Source organism: Mercenaria mercenaria, chromosome 17 (assembly GCF_021730395.1).
Source record: "Mercenaria mercenaria strain notata chromosome 17, MADL_Memer_1, whole genome shotgun sequence".
Classification (NCBI taxonomy): Eukaryota; Metazoa; Mollusca; class Bivalvia; order Venerida; family Veneridae; genus Mercenaria; species Mercenaria mercenaria.
Genome location: NC_069377.1, coordinates 56,216,266 through 56,238,862, shown reverse-complemented (window position 1 = coordinate 56,238,862; position 22,597 = coordinate 56,216,266). Strand labels below are relative to the sequence as shown.

General features: G+C 34.8%; 2 protein-coding genes across 3 annotated transcripts in view; one reads left to right on the top strand and one right to left on the bottom strand.

Moving 5' to 3' along the window:
- LOC128550094 (transcriptional adapter 3-B-like) overlaps positions 1-22,597 on the bottom strand; it is a 59,932-nt gene that overhangs the window by 21,302 nt on the left and 16,033 nt on the right. The gene's annotated exons all lie outside the window — the stretch shown is intronic.
- LOC128550096 (choline/ethanolamine kinase-like) lies at positions 5,253-21,559 on the top strand. 2 transcript variants are annotated; one of them, XM_053528254.1, is made up of 9 exons: positions 5,253-5,698; positions 10,583-10,805; positions 11,481-11,614; positions 16,152-16,262; positions 17,294-17,352; positions 17,975-18,059; positions 18,821-18,929; positions 19,391-19,531; positions 20,263-21,559. In XM_053528254.1, the coding sequence occupies exons 1-9, from the start codon at positions 5,412-5,414 to the stop codon at positions 20,326-20,328; spliced, it is 1,215 nt and encodes a 404-aa protein (XP_053384229.1). In that variant the 5' UTR covers positions 5,253-5,411; the 3' UTR covers positions 20,329-21,559. The 2 variants fall into 2 exon arrangements, with proteins under 2 accessions (XP_053384229.1, XP_053384228.1); XM_053528253.1 differs by having other exon boundaries at positions 5,255-5,698; positions 19,364-19,531.

Genomic DNA, 22,597 nt, shown 5'->3' with positions numbered 1-22,597 from the left:
AACTGTGATGATAATTTGATTTATTTACCCGTGCGTGCATTTTAGTACAAGATGAAAAAAGGTACACTTTACGAAACTTATTATTTAAGTCAAAGAGCTATAAAAACAAATGTATTTTATACTTCTTTGTTTAAATTGAAAAACAAAAAAAAAACAAACAAAAAAAATCACTTTCACCGGTATATGACCTTTTTCATTATCATGATATTGGCAGATATCTTTTATGAACAACAACAATAATTTTATAACTTCAATAACTTCGAGAATTCGAAATCTACAACGCTGAAACGCAAAATAGAGTGTGACGTAGACATAAAACTGATGCATGCACATATCCATAGAGTCCAAAATACCATAGAAACCCACTTACCTGATAAAAAAAAACAAGCTAACACGCGATGATTTCAGAAAATATCCGCCATTTTTTGAATTTGCAACCAATTCGCTCGCTTGAACCAAGTGTGCAACCACTTCACGTCCTGCCCCTTGGTTTTACTTTACTGTCCTGTAACATTGGATACTTTAAATATTCTCAAAAGTTGTCCCCCTTTATAAAAGAATGCCATTTGTAAAGAAATAAAAGTAAACAATTGTTAAATCAATGTTTAACCTAGTTATGTAAAGTTTAAGCACTATTGCATCAAAACAAAGACAAGTAACTAAACAGTTCTTTAAAAATGGTTAGTGTTTAAAGGCGTCGAACTGAAGTGTGGTCCATTCAATGATTCATGCAGTCCCTTTCCAGAATTCAATTACATATGTGAGGAAATTGGTGATGCTTTTGTAGACTTATACATATGTTTTATATGCTGTTTAATTTTCATATAAAACAACTCTTTCTTTCTATGATTTGGTGATGTACGATTTTTGTCCTAAAATCTGGACCTAACTGTTCAGTTCTTGGTCATTTTCGAAATCAGGTCACTTGCAGTTGCAATGTAAACAAATTGAGTGTTTACAGTACAGGTAAATCTGACCGATATATTTAAACCTCAGGGCAAAGGTATACTTATAGTAAAAAGTTAAGCAGTAACAGCCAAACCTGTGGTAAATTATAGGTGATCAAAGGGCCACTCAACTCTGTAAGCTGCTAGAAAGATATTTGTAGTGTATAGGACACTACTTTTGGCATAGTAGGGGCCTACACCATTTTTAACCAGTGCTTTAGTAACTGGTTATATACACACATACAATAGCTCTAAATCAACTACCAAGTTTCAACCTCGCGTTGTTTGAGTTTTCCTTCTATTTCTATGTGACTGCATCTGACACACAAATATTCTGGACGTATAAAAATATTTATTTTTTTATAATATTTATATTGTGTGAATGTGTGAGCAACTGAGGACTACTGTTTTAACGAGCAGCAACGGAATCTAGAATAATTATGAACTTTATATTCATATTCGAAATATTCTGAATCACTCGCTCTGTCTTTTGTATCAGTTTTTAGCTCACCTGAGCACAAAGTGGTCCTCTACCAAGTATGTTCAATTACCCCCTTGGGTCAAATATGGCCCCGCCATGGGGTTCACATGGTTTATATAGACTTATATAGGGAAAACTTTGAAAATCTTCTTGTCCAAAACCACAAGTCATAGGGCTTTGATATTTGGTATGTAGCATCATCTAGAGGTCCTCTACCAAAATTATTCAAATTATCCCCCTGGTTTAAGTATGGCCCAGCCCCGGGGGGGTCACATGGTTAATATTGTCTTCTTGTTCAAAACCACAGGGCTAGGGCTTTGATATTTGGTATGTAGCATCATCTAATGGCCCTCTACCAAGTTTGTTCAAATTATCCCCCTGTGGTCAAATATGGCCCCGCCCTGGGGGCCACATGGTTTATATAGACTTATATAGGGGAAAACTCTGAAAATTTTCTTGTCCAAAACCACAGGACCTAGGGCTTTGATATTTGGTATGTAGCATCATCTAGTGGTCCTCTACCAAGACTGTTCCAATTATCCCCCTAGGTTCAATTATGGCCCCGCCCTGGGGGTCACATGGTTTACATAGACTTATATAGGGAAACTTTTTGAAACTCTTCTTGTCCAAAACAACAGGGCCTAGGGCTTTGATATTTGGTATGTAGCATCATCTAATGGTCCTCTACCAAGTTTGTACAAATTATCTCCCTAGGATCAAATATGGCCCCTCCCTGGGGTTTACATGGTTTATATAGACTTATATAGGGAAAAACTCTAAAAATCTTCTTGTCCAAAATCAAAGGGCCTAGGGCTTTGATATTTGGTATGTAGCATCATCTAGTGGCCCTCTACCGAGATCCTTCAAATTATCACCCTGGGGTCAAATATGGCCCCGCCCCGGGAAGCACATAGTTTAAATAGACTTGTACAGAGAAAAGTCTTTAAAAATATTCTTTTCTTAAACCATAAGCCCCAGAGTTTAGATATTTAGTATGTGTTATGCTCTAGTAGTTCTCTGCCAAGATTGTTCAAATCATGACCCTTGGGTCAATATAGGCCACGCCTGGGTAGTCCCTTGTTTTACATAGACTTATTTGTTTTTGAAGCAGTGGCAAAGAAATTTAGACATAGCATAATGTTTGATATAGATTTCAATATTCATCTTGAATTGTCATAATCATGACCTACTGACCTACTTTCTTGTTTTGAAGGTACAGCATAGAAATTTGGACCACGTTTATAACTTTTGAAACTGATTTCAAAACTCATCTTTAATATTCTTAACTCTGAACTACTGACCTACTTTCTAGTTTTTGAAGCTACAGCAACTTTGGACCACGAGTTTAATTTTTAAACAGATTTTAGTAGTTATCTTGAATAATCTTTACCATGACCTACTCACCTAGTTTTTGTTAGTGAAGCTTAGGCAACTAAACTCAGGTGAGCGATATAGGGCCATCATGGCCCTCTTGTTCTATATGAAATCACTCCCCTAACACTGAAATATCACTCAATAAGCACTGGCTATCAGTCCTTTCAGGGCTTTGATTAATACATGCTTTTCAGGAAATTATTCAAATATTAGAGAGAAATACAGGTAATTTTAATGTGAAAATATCAAATAATAAATGTACTTTAAAAACATGAAATAAAAAAAGTACATGAACGATCTCATATATTTTACACGTGAACTTTATACGGTGTTCACTAGAAAGGAAAGATAGTTTGATCTTACAGATATCCTGTATATAATTAAGAACGTCAAAGTCCCAGATATATTTGATAACCAAGGGGAACGATTTCTGCTTATAGGATTTCTGCATTTTACATCAATAATGATGATAATAATAATAATGTCAATTAAGTTATTGTTTGCATTAATGCAACTATACTATTTGTTGTACACCATCTGCAGCAACCCAACATTGATATCCTCTTACCAGTATAGTGTAGGGTATATCATAAACCGATGTATACATTCGTATATGAGGGATTTCCGCATCATATGTTGATCTATCAATAACACCTAAACAAAGTAATTGTTTGCAATATAATACAAGTGACTACTTTTGCTTAGCTTTTTACCCTCAGTGTAGTGTATAAAACTACGCACTGCTATGGGCGGCGGATACCGCCAAAATTAATAAATATACAGTTGTAATTCATTCATAAACAAGTCAGTCAGTGCAGTGCATTTCAACGCCGTCTAGTCTAAAATTCCATCCCGTCCAATAAATTTGCATTCAACGCATTGTTTTTTGAAACCATTTAATACAACACTTCATTCCATCCATCTAAACATGGAACGATGCATTGAAAAGCTTGTTGCGATGCACCGTTATACAAAATCATCCAACCGCTTTGTGTAATTTAGTGCGGTGTATAAAAACTTGATGCCATGCAGTCCAATGTTAAGACGTTGAACGCAACATGAGATCGTGCAGTGTAAACTTTTTTAGTGTTTGTTAATTTTGCCATTATTATTTCTATTACTGAGTCTGATTCACGAAGCATACTTCTGACAAAGCTTAAACTAAGAAGAAAGATGTTTCACGAAAATAATATGTATTAGACGGTGCCAAGCTTTAATGAATCGTTTCGTTTTTACACTGCACGAAGAAAGATGTTTCACGAAAATAAGTCAGATAAATCGCAGGAACAGTGTAAAATTAAATGTTAGAATTTTACCACAAGGTCGGTTTTAGGACAAATTTTAAGATATTCTTATGTAAAACTGATCCAGAATCTATATTTACAACAGGGCAAACTTATGAACTGATAGTCTTATTAACCTTTTACAATGCACGGACTCATATTTCGTTAAACGGCTTCACATTTGGCTGCATGTCATCACATTTTGATACGCCGCTCCAAATCACACAACACGGTTTCAGTATGCATTAATCGGCGCCAAGCTTTAATGAATCGTTTCATTTTACACTGCATGAACTCATGTTGCGTTTAAACGTCTTCACATTGGACTGCATAGCATCAAGTTTTTATACACCGCTCTTAATTACACAAAACGGTTTCAATTAAGAAATAATATATCTCATCCAGTGATTTGTCGTTGAATAAATCATTGTTTGGAGTTCAGATGCGAAGGAATTATATCACGAGGGCGCAGCCCGAGTGATATAATAATACGCATCTGAACGACAAACAATGATTTATTCAAGAGCAAATCATTAAATGAGATATATTATTTCGATTCTAACACGTTACCAATGATTTTTAAGTACATCATTGACGACATTCATTAAATATTTGCCGGTGTTCAATCGGTTTCTTTTCCAGCGCGCCACTATGCCGTTTGACGCCATGACGTAATAATTGTGACGTCAGAACAGTGATTTGTTGTATAATAATTTGCTGTTTTCTGTCTTCTTTGTTTAATAGGAAAATGAATCGGATTGTGTTAGAATATGCATTAGACGACGTCAAGTTGTAATAAATCATTTCATTTTACACTGCACGTACTCATGTTGTGTTAAATGGCTTCACATTGAGCTGCATGGTATTATGTTTTGTTGGATGATTTCATAGTACGGTGCATCGCAACAGGTTTTTCAATGCATCGTTCCATGTTTAAATGGATGGAATGAAGTGTTGCATTAAATGGTTTCGTACGGTTTCAGAATACAATGCGTTGAATGCAAATTTATTGGACAGGTTGGAGTTTTAGACTAGGCGGCGTTGATGCACTGACTGACTTGTTTATGAATGGATTGTATATTTACTAATTTTGGCGGTAACCGCCACCCATATGTTTCCGCATTCAATAACACCGTAAACATGTTACAGGCGATATAAACTGGTAAAAACCGGAATGCAGGAAAAACTGAACTGTAACACAATGACTGTTATTTTTAAAGAGGATTTGTCATTCGTATATGAGGAGAGAGGGAACTTTGTTACATAGATAAATAGTGCATCTTACAGACGACAGACACTTTACTGAAGATAAATAAAGATAAAAAAATGTTTGCTACATGCCGCTGGAAGTTTATCTCAATACTGTTAGTCAAATTTGATGAAATAATGGTGATACAAAAACGTTATCTTGTGTCCCACAAATTATTATCAGACGTCAGTAAAATTCTAAAACGTCTGCTGTTTGTGAAACCTAGAAGTGTGAAAACAACACTAATTGAAGCGGATTCTATTCCCATAGAAACACAGAGACTCGGCTTTAATATGTGCCGAGATTCGATCGGTGGTGTGTGGTCTGAAATTAGCGAAGACGAGTTCCAGATCAGAAAGTTAAGGTATGTTGCACTTTTCTGTTTAATAGTAAATGATATGACACGCATTAAAGTTTAACGCCAACTGTATTGTTTTACTACACGAGAAAACAGTGCTGCAGTGCGTATTATTAAACAAATCAGCGAGTATAAATACCACACGATAACTCAAAACGATAACATGTTTGATAATTATGATTTCAGTACAGAAAATATTTTTGGTCGTTTATTAGGCGTAAAAAAATGTTTGTTTCCGGTATCCCGACCTACCCTAAATTTTTGGCCCGACCCTAAATGTTTTTATGGACTTTTCAATTTTTTAACATAAGGTTACAACTGCACTTTTTATGCTTTAACCATGGTCAGTGATGTTAGAAATCAATTTACTGATGCTCTTAAGGCAATGCTCTTAAGGCATAACCCCCTTATTTGTATTCATTATTTGACACAAAAATAATTTCCGAAAAGTCTCAAAAAAAAAATTCAGACCTACCTACCCTAATTTATTTGAGCATGTTACCCGAAAGAAAAGTTTTTTTAGGTCTTATCGTGCGGGAGTAGTGTAATGTTAGTGTTTCGGGAAAGCGTGATAACTACATGGATGACAACTATAACATATCAGCTCATAAAAATAAGTCATCCCGATAAGCCAAATGAGTGAGGCTAGTATAATGTGTACGCATCAGAACGATACTTAAGTTTCAGTTTATAAGTCATTTGGAGGTGAGCAAAAATGCAATTCATCGCTAGATCCGCTTGTGTATTATTATTTAGGTAATACAAATTGTAGCCATTTCGGCTATGAAATAATATTCTCCATTTCGTTGTAGTTATTATCCATTTTAGTAATAAGTTTTTTAGTTACAGGTACGCATAATATACATTTCCTAGTCTTCGCGCAGCTGGTCGTCGGCTACCCAGAAATAAATATTATCCATTTCAAGAATGAAATTATTCTCCATTGCGTTGCACAGACACTTGGGGCTCGGACCTCCACACACCCCATTCTCTTCTGCCCCTGGTTAAGTTTAGCCAATATATTTTAGCATTTCACCATGTATAAAGCATGTGTGACGATCATAAAACGCATTTTGTAACATTTCAGCGTGTTTTTAAAACATGTATTTTTACCATCAATGCTCTCAATACTAGAAGATATGCAACATTGCACGAACAATGGAAACACTTGCTTGCGCTGGACCCTCGCTTTGTGTAGCGCATGTCATAAACCGGGAACCAAAATTGTTACTCTTACGGCTATGTTAAACCAGATCATCACTTCTTTATGTAAACAAACCTCGTGTAACACGTGGTGAAGCGATAATCCGGTATAATGCAGGCGAAACGGTATCAATTTTGGTACCCGGCAACGATATGCGCAGTTCAAAGCAGGGATCTATTCGCAAGGAAGTGTTCCATAGAATTTAGATAGATTGATTTATATTATTTATTGATTTCTCGTCGGAATACAAACGACAGTTGTCGGGACCGGTGTCATTTGACAGAATGGTAACAGATCTGACGATTGATACCAGTGATTTATTGGTAGGGTTCATTTAAACGTTTAACTGGCTATTGTTTCCCTAGTGTTCGTGAGATGTTTCATACCTTGTAATATTGAGAGCATTGATGGTAAAAATGCATTTTTTAAAAACACGCTGAAATGTTACAAAATGCGTTTTATGATCGCCACCTATGCTCATGGTAAAATGCTAAAATATATTGCCTAAACTTAACCAGGGGCGTAGGAGAATGGGGTGTGTGGAGGTCCGAACCCCAAGTGTCTGTGTTGCGTTGTAGTTATAAATTATTATTCATTTCAGTAATAACTTACAGGTGCGCATGCTATATATGACTGGGGCTTCGCGCGGCCGGTCGTCGGCTACCCAGAAGTAAATATTATCCATTTTGTAAATGAATTTATTCTCCATTTCGTTTTAGTTATAAATTATTATCCATTTCATTTATAAGCTTGTTAGTAACAGGTACGCATCATATACATTACCGGGACTTCGCGCAGCCGGTCGTTGGCTACCCAGAAACAAAGAGCTATAAAAATAAATTATAAAATACTTTTTTGCCAGAAATAAATATTATCCATTTCGCCAACGAAATTATTCTCCATTTCGCTGTTATTATATATTATTATCCATTTCAGTGTAAGTTTGTTAGTAACAATTACGCATCATATACATTACTGGGACTTCGCACAGCCGGTCGTTGGCTACCCGGAAATAAATATTATCCATTCTTCAATGAAATTATTCTCCAGTTTGGTTGTAGGTATGGATTATTATCCATTTAAGAATATACACCCGTTTTAAATACTACTGCTGTCTGTAGTAATAAATATTTAATAATCATGCGATGTCATTCCCAGTTACACGCAGGTTACTCTGAAAAAAGTTGAGAGTGCTGCCGTTTGTTTATATGGATATAGAAAACGGCCATACTACTGGTCCGCAAAGAATGCAGTCTTTTTTGCAGTTCTAAGCTAAATTTTGATTGGTCTATTCGCTCGAATTCTAAATTTAGAATCGGGTCAACGAAAATACACGGTGAGCGTGTAAATTTACGCGCTTAGCGTGTAATTTATACGCTAAGCGTGTAAAAAACACGCTTAACGTATAAATTTACACGGTGAGCGTGTAAATTTACACACTAACCGTGTATTATGGTATCGTTCGAGCGATTTCAGACTTTTGACCCAAACGGTACGTCATATATTATTATGTCTTACGCGGGTCTATAAGTGGCGCGATCTCGTTCAAATCTGGTGATCGATGAGTCGACGTTACACGTGTAACTTTGCTATTAATATTGCATGACAATATGATCTTTGTTCCGCAGTTCATGATGAATTTGTGTACGGCTTGTAATATACTGGGGTCCGAATCAAATCCGACATTAGGACAATTACATTTTGTCCTTGTATAAATCGCCGGTCTATAGTTTGTGCTTTATGACCGGTCTGTATACAATATTAGTTGGATATTATTACACGACGCTTTATTTGACCCGCATATCCTTAATTGGTGCTACTGACTGGTCTATAGTTCTACTCGGGTATCAAAAACTGAAATTTCGAATGTCGCGTTGAATGAGACGCCAATCAATCGTCAAACCTGCAAGTCATACAGAAAGTGTATATTAATACACGACTCCTTATATAAACTGCCGGTCCATAGTTTTTACAATTGACCGGTATGTGTTTAGGTTTGTTGTACCAAACATAAAAAAGAGAAAAATTACTTTCTTGGTGTCATGCAATGAAACACCCCGGTCAGTAGAAACTTTTTAGCCTCGGTTCTTCTGGCATATTATATTGAGCAGCAACCATTCATTAATTGCATATTGATACTATCATATTCATCGAGGATGGGGTATTTATCTACCATATGAAAGCTATATATTAAACTGACAACGGTAGACGTCACAATTTTGACACAGGCTTAAAGAAACTTAAAATGCTTGTCTTTACAAAATCTCGAACAATGTCGAGACGGGATTATACGGCGTCGAATATAGATCACTATGTCAAATTATAGTAAAATCTTGCTAACTTCTCTTAGAGGCAACATTTTCTAACTGATCGTTGTAACAGGTGTGTCTTTGTGAAATTTAGGCCCACTTAAAACCTTGGTTGCCTTATGTCACAAATTAGATCGCTAACTTAAAGCATTACACTCAGCATGTTGTATTGTAGAAATTGCAATTTCATTTATAGTGACTTTTGTGATCGCCCTGTGTCCGTCGTCAGTCGTCCGTCGTCGTCGTCAACAATTTGACTGTTAACACTCTAGAGGTCACAAATTTGAGCTAATCTTAATGAAACTTGGTCACAATGTTACCCTCAGTAAAATCTTGGACGAGTTCGATATTGGGTCAACTGGTTTTAAAAAACAAGGTCACAAGGTCAAATCAAAGGAAAAGCTTGTTAACACTCTAGAGGTCACAATTTTGGCCCAATCTAACTGAAACTTGGTCAGAATGTTACCCTCAATAAAATCTTGGACGAATTCGATATTGGGTTATCTGGGGTCAAAAACTAGGTCACCAGGTCAAATCAAAGGAAAAGCTTGTTAACACTCTAGAGGTCACAATTTGGGCCCAATCTTAATGAAACTTGGTCAGAATGTTACCCTCAAGAAAGTCTTGGACGAGTTTGATATTGGTTCACCTGGGGTCAAATACTAGGTCACCAGACCAAATCAAAGGAAAAGCTGTATCTTCATGAAACTTGGTCAGAATGTTAATCTTGAGGATCTCAAAGCCCAGTGTGAATCTGGATCATGTAGGATTAAAAACAAGGTCACCAGGTCAAATCAAAGGAAAAGCTAGTTTACACTGTAGAGGCCACATTTATGACCATATCTTAATGAAACTTGGTCAGAATGTTAATCTTGATGATCTTTAGATCATGTTCGAACCTGGGTTATGTCAGGTCAAAAACTAGGTCACCAGGTCAAATCAAAGGCAAAGCTAGTTTACACTGTAGAGACCAGATTTATGACCATATCTTAATGAAACATGGTCAGAATGTTAATCTTGATGACCTATAGGCCAAGTTTAAATCTGGGTCAGGTTGGGTCAAAACTAGGTCACTAGGTCAAATCAAAGGAAAAGCTTGTTTACACTGTAGAGGCCACATTTATGAATGTATCTTCATGAAACTTAGTCAGAATGGTAATGTTGATGATCTCAAGGTCAAGTTTGAATCTAGGTCATGTCGGGTCAAAACTAGGTCACTAGGTCAAATTAAAAGAAAGACTAGTTTACACTGTAGAGGCCACATGTATGACCATATCTTAATGAAACTTGGTCAGAATGTTAATCTTGATGATCTTTAGGTCAATAGGTCAGGTGAGCGATACAGGGCCTTCATGGCCCTCTTGTTTTTTGTTTCAGTGGTGGTCTAACAAACTATCTGTACATTTGCTCACTTCCGTCCAATGTTCGGGTACCAGACAACCAACCTCAAAGTGTATTGCTGCGCGTGTATGGTGACATCGCAACGTCCAGCAATTTTGTCGTGCAGAACTCCGTGATATTTGCACTCATGTCAGAAAAGAAACTTGGACCAAAACTGCACGGAATGAATCCCAAGGCGCGGATTGAAGAACTTGTTCCGGTAAGAAACTCTTAATCAAGTTATGCATTAGGATTACTCAGAATTATATTGAATCCGTCTGGGCCCAGTTGTTTGAAACTTTAACAGACGATTAAGCTAACGGTTGATTAACTTTTAGAGTTATTTTTCGGCATTTCAGACAATTTAAAAAAAAAATGTATGAGGTAAGAATTATGAACAATGAAAACTCTTTACAATAAAATCAAAACATCATACTAGTGTTTCTCACCAAGTCTACATGGTCTAGTATTCTGAATCAAAATTTAACAGGCGGTTAGTTTAACAGCCGGTTAAAGGTTTGAACAACCGGCCCCTGGATGTAGACTTTTTTTAGGCCTCTACGAGTTTTAAATAATTTTAACGTTAACCATTTTATGGGTGCCCTTGTCGCATTTATATTGGAATCATGCGAATAGCGAATTATCGAATTTCTAGGAAACTAACTTGCAATGTATCAGCAGACGACCTTAGCAGTATCGGTTTGTGAAGAATATATAATGCATGTTTGATTTCCTTGTATGTTTATATAGGATCAGACTTTTCTGAGCAGGATTTAAGCTAAAGCAGTCATTTTTCAGTCTTGTTCCTGTCCCAATAGATCGCACTGTAGAGTTTTGTTATTATTTTGAACAACGTAAACATGCACGCTGCACTTGTAATTACTCTTTTTTTCAGGCGAGTAGTTTATCAACAACAGATTTGCACAATCCGACCTTGTCCCGGATGATCGCCGAGAAACTGGCATTATTTCATAATTTAGACATGCCACTATGTAAGGAGCCACGCTTCCTAAATGACACAATGGATAAGTATGCGTCCATTTACATTCAATATCTCTCATTTTCGACGATTTAAAGTCCATTCTCGATGTTATAGATACAATATATTCCTTTTTCGACATTTTAAGGATCATTCCTGATAATTTTACATTTTGTTACACATGCATTATCTCCACTTTTTGACACCCACCCATCCATGAATATAGAATTTCACACATATATGGCAATTTTAAGGCCATACCAAATTGATATGTCGTTCGTCGGAACTACCGCATCAATAATTCCATTCCCGAGAAAAAAAAAATAAAAATTACCCGCCCGCACGTACATAAAAATCTCCGAAAAAATTTTTTTTTTTTTCGATTACGTGGTCCGGAATAATAACGGCAAAACAGGTTTTATCGCTGTTTTAATGCGTCAAAGTGATATTGATCGGATTTCATGCGTCCGTAATACATGTAGCTGATGATCCAAACTCAAAAAAGTCAGGAATTATGGTCTTGTTCATCATCTGTTTTAAATCTGGAGTGTCTGTGCTAGTGCCACACATGGCCTTCGATGTGCCGGTAGGTAATGAAATAGGCACATTCTACTTTTGTTCAATACAGTGAAAAGAACGAAGTCCGACTTGTAAGACGTGCACGGGGATTGATCAGGTCGGCATGACGTCACATCCGGAGCAGTCGATTATGCAAATTACCTTGGAGGTGAAAGCAGGACCTCGCAATTCGTAGCGAATTAACTAGCGGTGTGGGTTGTAATGTTTTTATTTTCAAATAAAACAAATCAAGAGTCATCTTTTTTATTATATGCTTACCCAATGGTACAATCTATATATTTTTCAAAAAAAAGTAGGTATTTTTTGTGATAATTGATTTTGTGGCATTTTAAAACGGTCTGGAAAAAGTGACAGATTATGTATTGTCAGCTCTTTGGCGCTACGGATCAGTTATGATTAGCTTATTCAACATTTTCTCTGTTTGCATTATATTACATGTTAAAATAAACTAAATATCTGAGAACATAACATTTTTTTTTATTCAACTTCTTTGCTTAAAATCGTAGCAGTTGTTTATTTCATCTTTCAGAGAATCTTTCAAGTGTCTTGAAAAAGAGTTTTTGTTTGTTTGTTTTCTCAAGAAAGAACAGATAAAATAAATAAGTAAATCAATTTTCTGATTTTTTATGTCTTTTTAAAATAAGCTGATTTTCTAAATGTTTTAATGCTCTGAAATAAAATATTTTATATTGTTGCCATTTCCTGAAATACACTTTGTGCGAAATATTTCATTTAGTTTATGTAAAATGCTATAATTAAGTATGAAAGTCATTTAAATAAAGTTAAAAACTTATTTTATATGTAATCTTATTGCAGTCATTTTTTTATTTTATATTTATTTATTTTATTTATTTATTCTTTTTTTTTTGAAGAAATGTCCTTCCAGCCAAAAATTAGTTTGGTGAATTGATTTTAAAATTTCAAATGAACTATATGTGTATTGATTAAGGTTTTTTTCTATGTAGGAGCTCTATTAATCCCTTAGTCAGTTAACACTCAAATAACAATAATGTACATCTTCCAAATATCATAAGACCCTGAAGGCATACATCAAACGGATAAAACAGGAAATTACCATAAGGCCCCGAAGGGGTACATGAGAGGGATGAAACAAACAGGAAATCAATCTATTAATTAGTGATAGCCATTAAGAACTGGTCAAAACTGATTATCATTAATATACCACATACTGATTGGTTTCCATAGTGATCCATAACTTATGACTTGAATGAATGCTTTAATTTTATTATATGTGGAAGCAGTCAATTGTGACAGTCTAACAATTAACAAAAAAATATGGATTTTGAAAACTACAAGGTATGGCTAAAATTATTTTAGACAAAGCGTGCAAATTATCATTCACAGTTTTAAATTATTGACAATTTAATACAAAACAGAGATCAGCATTTTTCAGTATTTTCGTATTTAAGGAAGTCATCAGTTTATTGATACGTCCTGGCTTTTCGTGGAAAAGAAACTAGCATGCAGTTATTACATTGTATTATAATTATCATTTTATCTCCACGTGTAACACAGTAGCTCTAGCTGTCATATTACATTTAAAACAATTGTTTATATATAAAAAACCTTTGTGTTATAAATGCAGTTAAAGATCTTCTATTTTGATCCTGATACGCTTCGAGGGAGAAAAAAATCCCTTATCCAGTATTTACGCATTATGTACTTTTATGCTTTAAATTATGACACCTTTTATTAAATCTCATACCAATCAGAATTTAGGTAAGAGGTGTTGATTTAATTAAATTTGGCGTTACTGAATCACTTTTGACACCACAGTATAAGCTATCTGGGTTTCAGAACTGTTTTAATGGTAGGCTACAAAATAGAACGAGAAAAATGAAACGAATGGAGAAACCTAATAAGATGAGCTAGATTTTCTGTTTTATTTATTTGTAAAGACCTCCGATTTTTTAAATTATAATTTTCATTCAGTCCGTCACAAATATGAGACCTTGTAGCTTACACGGATTAATGATGAATATCACGTCTGAAACCTAAAAAAGAAAGATTTCTTTCTCGGGAGTGATTTCTCGAACATCATGCTACATTATAAATTCACTGACTTCTTAATATTGCCCAAAATTTTACTTTAAATAAAGAAAAATAACCAGCACTAAGGAAACATTAAACGCTTTTCAATTACAATTTAGCGTTTGCTGTCACCTCCGCTTGTTGCTACGCAACGCGATACGCTGAAGTGCCCGGATATCCGACCTGATCAATGCAGTTAAAATATTTGGAAATATTGTTCAGATATAAAGTTTCCAAACCATTTGTTATCAGTTGTTTAATTCAGCATGTTAGATCTAGAGCCCAAAGCTGAGGCCAACTACTATCTTAAAAAAATATTTGTTCACGGATCCTGACCGACCTATCACATTGTCTCGACCCAAATTTTTTTGAACTAACTCCTTTAAATAGTACATCAGTCAGATATTCTATCAAAAAGCATTTAGTCAATTTAAAAATTGTTTAGCTTTTCAAATAAGTAGTGTTGGTATGAAAATAATTTCTAACAAATTCTGTCATTTTGTAACCACAGTTTTGCCTGTTTGTACACATGATGCCAGGATATATTTAAAATTGGCTGTAAATTGATTGAACGAAAGAAACTGAAAAAAAACAGACTTCCCCAACTCTAAATTTCTAGTTCAGTCAAAGCACAACAAACAACACTTTTAAATGTGGTCATATTGGGATCGTTCTTTGTCCGTCTGTTATTATTTTTGCCTGAAATGAATCTCTACCACAAAAGCTTAAGCTAGCCTGATCATGATCTGTTAAAAATTATTCCAAAGGGATTCGAGCAATGTCTAAGCATCTGTATGCCCAATTCTGTCAGGTCTCACTGGTCAAGTGGTTTATTACTTCCCCTGTCACCTCTATGGGTTGGAGTTCCACTAGGGGCACAAATTTGTTCATGTGTCAAAGCCATCTAACTGTGTTTCAGAAGAAATGTTATTCCACACAATCATGTGCCTGTTTTGTCTTAAATATTCCTCATCCTGTGCCATTAAATAAGCACGTCTTCAGATTAATGTAGAAAAATCAAAATTAAAAATAAGACACTCATTCCTTAGTAATTAAAATTACAAAATAAAAAAAATTGATTCATTGAGTTCTGGCAAGAATTTTTTTGCAAAATCATTCATGTAGTCTTTAAAACATATAGAGAAGCTATATACTGTGTTACCCACACTGTAAATATTTGATTTCTGTGTTATTTCTAAAGAAATGTTAACTTTATATATAATCATAACCGCCTCCTCAAGGGTTCAAGCTGGGGAAAAAAAATATAAAAAAGCCCGCTCGCTCCATGTAAAATCTACCCGCCTCTGAAAAAATCAAAATTGAGAAAAAAAAAATAAAATAAAAATTTCGCTCGCCCGCTCCTATTTTTTTTGAAAATTTTCCGAAGAACTATTAATCAATTTGGTATGGCGTAAGTGTCATTCCAAATAATTTTATCACTATTGTTATAAATCATACGCATTATTTTGACTATCTGAAATGTCAAACACACGAATTTGTCAAGTTGTAACGTCAACTTGTTATATAAATTATGCGCTAAATTAAAATGGTCACTTCATCATTTTTATACTTAATAATGTTTTCATTGTAAATTTGAAACCGTTTAGTATATAAAGCGTTATTTTCACACTAAATTCCTTCTTTCTTTTTTCTTGCATTTTTTTCTTACTTCCCTTTTACAACGACACAATTTAAGTCATATGGCAAGTTTTCAAGCTTTGATGGTGGGGTAATACCCCTGGTGCCCATCCGGGCATTATTTCATCATCGGCGGACACGTTAGTAGCAACACAGACCTTCTTTAAGCCAGGTGGATGCCTTCCTCACGTGAAGAATTTTACATCCCAGTCTAGGTTTTGAACTCGCACCAGTGAAGGGCACGTGATTCGAAGTTAGCGGCCTTAACCATCCGGCCACGGAAGCCTCCAAATTAATTTTTGAATGATCGTATTTCAGGTGGTTGATAGAAGTTAAAGAAATATTAAGCAGGGCTCATTCTGACCAGGACGAACATTACATGCGTGTATTTAGGGACTACAGTTTAGAAGAGGAACTGCAAACTTTAAAGTGAGACAACTGTGATTATCATAATACGTCCAATTCCTTAAATTAGCTTAAACTACTCATAATAATATGTCCTTATTGTATGGTTTTGCGGTTGAAAACTACTGCAGGGAAGAAAATTTACATTGGTTTCACTTAATGGTTTCCTTTAAACACGTGTATGTGGAAAGGCATTTAAATCACGTATTTTCCTTTTGTGTTCCAGTTTATTTAACTCTGTATAATCATGCTGATTGAACTGCAGTACACTAATGTCTTTTTTTAATTACAGAAAATTTTCAGTCAAATGAAAGAAAATTTAAAAACATGTATTAGATAAGAAAATTTAAAAACATGTATATAATAGATATGCATTAAATTGTGTGCTAAAGCATTTTATAAACTACTTAGTATTTCTATTTCGTGACATAAACTATACAGAAAATGCACTGATATATAACCGATACATACGGCATAACTGTAATTGGATTCAGTGTTGTTATATTTCTAGTCTGTCGGGTTCAGTAGTTCATTAAATCTTCATGTATAATAGAATTCCGCTTCAGCCAGTGCTAGTGGGCTTGAGAGGTGTTGCACATTCCACCTCTCATGAACGGACTTAGTCAAACCGAGTCTGCTATTATTTTTTGGTGCTTTCAGTTTTTCCAAAGGATCTTGTAGATTTTATAAATTTACAATTGAATTTCTTATTTTCATGATTACTACCAACTTCAAACGAAGTGCTTGTGGTGTGCTTTTAGGATCGCTAGGTGTCCATCATCCCTCTGTTTTTAAAAACATTCCGATCGAAATATTAACCACAGACACTTTTTAATAAGACCAGCTACCAGTCTCCATTCAAAGTTTCCATGTAACAGAATCCGACATAAGACGCTTGTTCCAGTACAAACTTACCTAGAAAATTAATATGTAGACAAGTATAATGATGGTGTTGTGTTAAACACCCTGCTGTAATGGAATTTGAAATAAGGCACATTTAATGTCGTCACACCACGAGTTTTGCTCTTTTAACAAGAGAATATATCTTATTTCAGAGAAATCCTGTCAAGAGTGGAATCTCCTATAGTATTCTCACATAATGATCTCCAGGAAGGTATAATTAATATCTATTTTGTTTTCTGTTAATGGTTGCTCACACTTAAACTAGCTCCTAGACTATGATATATTATCTTTTAAATTTTTATTTGTAAAATTGTGAATGTAGCAAGTCTATATCTTATGTCAAATATCATACAATCAGTTCTCTGTGAAAATCTCTAAAAAGACTGGCATTTGTCACTATTACATAAAATAAAAGGAAATATACAAAAGTTGAAATTTTGTGACAAATTATTATCAGTCTAGTGGCAAGTCTACGTCACTCTGGACACTTGTACATGCCTTTTGGTACCACTGTAAAGCAGATATGTCCGCTCACAAACATACCAACCTTTTAAATAGAAGGAATGGTGTGATACTGTATAAAGGCTTTAGTCAAGTTATATGTTACATCACAGGAGTCTGAAATTCTATCAATAAGACCATAGAAGTCTGTCTTTACAAAAAATACACCCTATATATATAAAACAAATATATAGGGTGTATTTTTTGTAAAGATAAACTTCTATGGTCTTATTGATAGAATTTCAGACTCCTGTGGTTACATGTATATCTATCCTTTGTGGACCACTTGTACTTGTGTGCTAGATAAAGGAAAATGTTTTTCTTTCATTTAGGAAACATTCTTTACAATGAAAAGTGTCCGGACTTTAGAAAACGTATGACTGTGATAGACTGGGAATATTGTAGTTATAATTACAGGTAGGTGGTGACGCTAGTTACTTCCCTTACATTTGTGACATGATTTTGGGGCATGTATGGATTTAGTGGGGAAAAAATGACTTCATACTGGGCATTCTTTTAAAATATTTCTATTAATTGTTGTATTTTAAGTGTCACCAGAGCAGGGTTCAAAGCAATATGAAGAAACCCTCACCATAATGTTCGTTACTATTTTCACATTTATCATTAGCAAATTTTATACTGGCGGGGAGGTAAGTCCTTTGGAAATCAAAAATATATGACTATAAGATTGCATTATAAGGCCAAGTAGTTTACCAAACTTCTAAAATGGATAGACATTTTGATAGAAGTAAATGCCAGTTCAATAGATTAGTCACCCTTTTGGGGTTATATGAATAGGCGGGACTGGAGGCATTACACTACTGGTTAAACATATCGTCACCTTAATTCCAGAAGCGTATAAGTTCATTTTTGACAAAATAGAGTTTTTGGTATCGGATCCGTCTCCAAAAGCTCTACAACACACACTAACTTATATGCGTGTAGCTGTAACATGAAGAGAGTAAATTGCTGTGCCACAAACGTCTAACTCACACATTTTATGTTCCAGTCAGATCTTTAAACGTGTTTTTCTCAAAACGAAAAACATGAAGTTATTTTCTTCTGGAATTAAGGTGGCGATATATACAGAAGAAATACCTCCATGTTTTAACTGCAAGTTTGTCATGACACTACCTGAAAGATTATTGTCGTGTATACAGTCGTACTTTTCTTTTCAGAGGTTATGACTTCGGGAATCACTTTATGGAATGGTGCTATAATTACAACGTACCAGAATATCCTTACTACAGCTACACCGCACAATATTATCCCACAAGGGACCAACAGGTAAGTACAAAGGTCCCAAAAGTTCACGTTCCTTTTGTGACTACATTGTATAGAGGAGTGAAGGTACAATTATCAAATAATTAGAAAAAGTCAGTGTTTTGGAAGTACATAGACATTACCTTAGACAAAAACAATGCATCTGTTTCTATTCTATGTTGGGATAACATTTTACCAAAATGAACAAAAAATATTAGATTCTAAAATATTATATCCTTCTGGAAATGAGATAAAAGCAAAAAGTTATAACAGTTTATTTTGTGGAAAAAACGCTTCAAGAACACATTCTTGTCAGGGAGGTCGAGGTTTTAAGAGAGGTAGAGATACGGTGTTTGTTAAAATTGTGCGATACTTACCCTGTTCTAAATGTTTACCTGTAATATTGCAAGTTTCAAATTTTAACCTCTTTCATGTGTAAAATGTCCTTGAATTTTCAGTACGAGTTTTTCAAAGCCTACTTACAGGCATCACACTGTGATATCGACGACAGTATACTAGAGAAAATGTACATAGAAGCTAACACATATGCGCTGGCATCCCATTTTCTGTGGGGTCTTTGGTCAATTCTACAGAATGAAATGTCAAATATACAGTTTGGATTCTTGGTAAGAATGATTTGAATGAAACAAAACTAGTTCTATTTCATATATAATCAAATTTCCGAAGTCAAGCTGAAGCAGCTGGAATATTGGTGAGATATGTGGGGAAATATATTGATTTGGTCTTCTCTGTATTTTACAAAAGTTTTTTTCCAGACTATTTCTCTCAAACTACTTGTAGGATTTTATGCAACATTTTAACAAGGAGTAGTACCAAGGCTAGATTTGCATATTGTTAGCACTTCCCTCTTGAATGATTTTAATGGCGCAATGGTCTCTTTCATGTTACTATTGGAAAGAATCACGGTAAAAGGATGCTGTGGTGCTAAATCAACAAACATACAACTATGTACTGCCTTCAGGACCAAAACATGGTCAATCAAACTTTATCCAAAAATAACCTTTAAGGGTTTTTTAGTTGTTAAACTTCATACAATGATTTCATATGTTTCATCAGATGATGGCCCATAATATCAGGTTTAGGGGATCACAAGTGAAGGTCACAATGATCTTGAACTTTGAACTGAAACTGGTTTTGCTCCGTAACTTAATCATTTGGCATGCAGCTATTATATACTGTTTCATTTTGTATTTTGTTTAACAGAAAAAGAATTATAGTATAAAATAATTTCATTTCCTATTTACTGTCATAGTATTTACAATTTTAACAGTGCTGTAAATATGAAGTCTCAAGATAAAGTACATGCATTTTGTTACGTTTTCCTATCTCTTTTCAGGAATACGCTGAGAGTAGATTGAGCGGGTATTTTGAAATGAAAAGAAAGTTGCTATACTTGACATAAAATGACTTGGTTCTGTTACTGTGATATAAATATATTAACTGTTGATAAAAACAATATGTTTATATATCTGTACTTTACACTGCCAAATTTATGTTTATTTTTGTAAATACATGTACTTCGCGATCTCTTCATGATATCAGTTTCCGCTAGCCTGTGACAAGTACTTCCGGTGTTCAATACAGTCATCATGTATCTACATCTACATGATTCTTCCAGCAATCATTAACGATTATGACTGGAAGGCATATTGGCCCGAGAAATATACGGGTTAGGTCACATCGTGTACGAGATGATTTTGTCAAAGAATAGCGTCTCGCTGCATCAAAATGATGCAGCCTTCAGACCAAAGTGCATGTTTACTGTTAAGATTTATGCTTTATGCGTTGATTAAGACCAGATTTTCAAAAATCGACCGAAAATTGTGCACGCAGTGAGATCGTTACTGAGGCCATTCCATTTTTTCCTTAATGTTTGGCCGTAAAGTACCATACCTTTATTTTTTTATATATAGCTTTTTTTTTTTTTTTTTTTTTGGAAATGTGTTTTTCTGTTATTATGTTGGGGATCTGGGTTGTAAAGAACAGGGTGGGGGTCCATCATTCATAAGGGGTCAAAGTCACACGCCAATTGCCTGTGGCTGAAATCTAAATCAACGTAAATTATTATTACCTCCCTTAGGTTGTAGATTAGAAATAAATGAATTTGGAAGCTGCAGTTTTAAAACTTGCCTTTCGGTTCATTCATAGTGTTGACATATTCAAATATCTTTCAAATGCAAATGTAAAACTAGAAGTTATATGAAATCAGAAGAAATAGTCCGTTTTTTTAATACTGTCAGATTAAAAGATGGGTGGGGGCTGAGCAGTATTTAAAAAAAAATTTAAGAATGATAACACATACACATGTATTTAACTATGTGATGGGTCTTTTTGATGCATAAATAAATCGCTAAGAGAATGTACGAAAACTGTAAAATGTCATAAAATGTCGCTTCATGTGACGGACCACTTTTAAAAATTTTTTTTGTGCAAAACGCGTTCTATCGCATTCCAATATTTGCCTTGTTTTTCTGTTTGTGATTATTTCAATGATTTCCAGTTGTGTTATATTCTATGTTGTATATAGTACTAAGGTGATCAGTTTATGGTGTTCATTTGATGTTCTGAATTTATTACTTTTATTTTTAATGATAAAAATGTTGAACTGAATAAAGCTGTGATTTAAATAAGAATTTTGCGTTTTATAGTATTTTATGACATAATGATTCTTTTACAAGATATGTAAGTCGCATATAAAGGTAAATTGTACAATGTTAGCTCACGTGTCGACTCACGGCTCAAGTTTGTCTTCATGTCGCCTCGTATTCTAAGCACATGTCGACCAGGAACCATTAGAGGACTGAAACATGTATTATTGTTCATCAATCGATGTCTTGCGTTACCTTAAGAATAAGTAAGTCAATTGATCTCAGCATTTAGCTTCCTTTCCCAATCTCTCATTCATTTATCTACCATTCCACTTGTAAATTTGCCGAAAACGTTCTATTCCTTGAAACACCGCTAGACCGGTACAGGCGCTCATTATACACGTAACAAATACTGAACTCTCATGCTGAACACATATTGCCTTTTCACTTTACCTTGTTTACAAACGAAAATGAGAAAAAAAAAAGTTTGAAAATTAAATTTCATATGCATGTGAAACAAAAGAAGGAAAGAACACTATCCATCTTTAACCCTTGCCCTGCTAGATTTCTATAATGAACCTGTCCACCTTTCAGTTTGGACATTACCATTAACTGTTAAAGGCACTGGCCTCTAGATCGTACAACAACAAAAAAAGAGAGAAAATGTTAGGTATTCGGAAATTAATGCTATATTTCTTAAGAAACATTTGAAACTTAATTACTGACAGACTATATGTTATCGAAACACATGAGAATTGTTTTTACTAATTTTTACATTGAAAATTGAAAAGCGTTTGGCTGCAAAGGCCAAAATAGCACATTCTGGCCCTTTAAGAGGCCATAACTCTGGAACCCATGATGGGATCTGGCCAGTTTCCTAAAGGGACCGCGATCTTATGCCAATACAAGTTGTGTGCAAGTTTGATAAAAATTTATTGCAAAATGTGGTCTCTATCGTGTTCACAAGCCAAAATGGCAAATTTTGGCCCTTTAATGGGCCATAACTCTAGAATCCATGAAGGGATCTGACCAGTTTTCGAAAAAAAAACGAGATATTATACCAATACAAGTTGTGTGCAAGTT

Excerpts from the sequence above, each read along its gene's own strand:
- LOC128550096 (XM_053528253.1), top strand. The coding sequence starts at position 5,412 with ATGTTTGCTACATGCCGCTGGAAGTTTATCTCAATACTGTTAGTCAAA. Across the intron at positions 16,263-17,293 it reads GAGGAACTGCAAACTTTAAA|AGAAATCCTGTCAAGAGTGG; the intron begins GTGAGACAACTG and ends ATCTTATTTCAG. Across the intron at positions 18,930-19,363 it reads ATCCCACAAGGGACCAACAG|TACGAGTTTTTCAAAGCCTA; the intron begins GTAAGTACAAAG and ends TTGAATTTTCAG.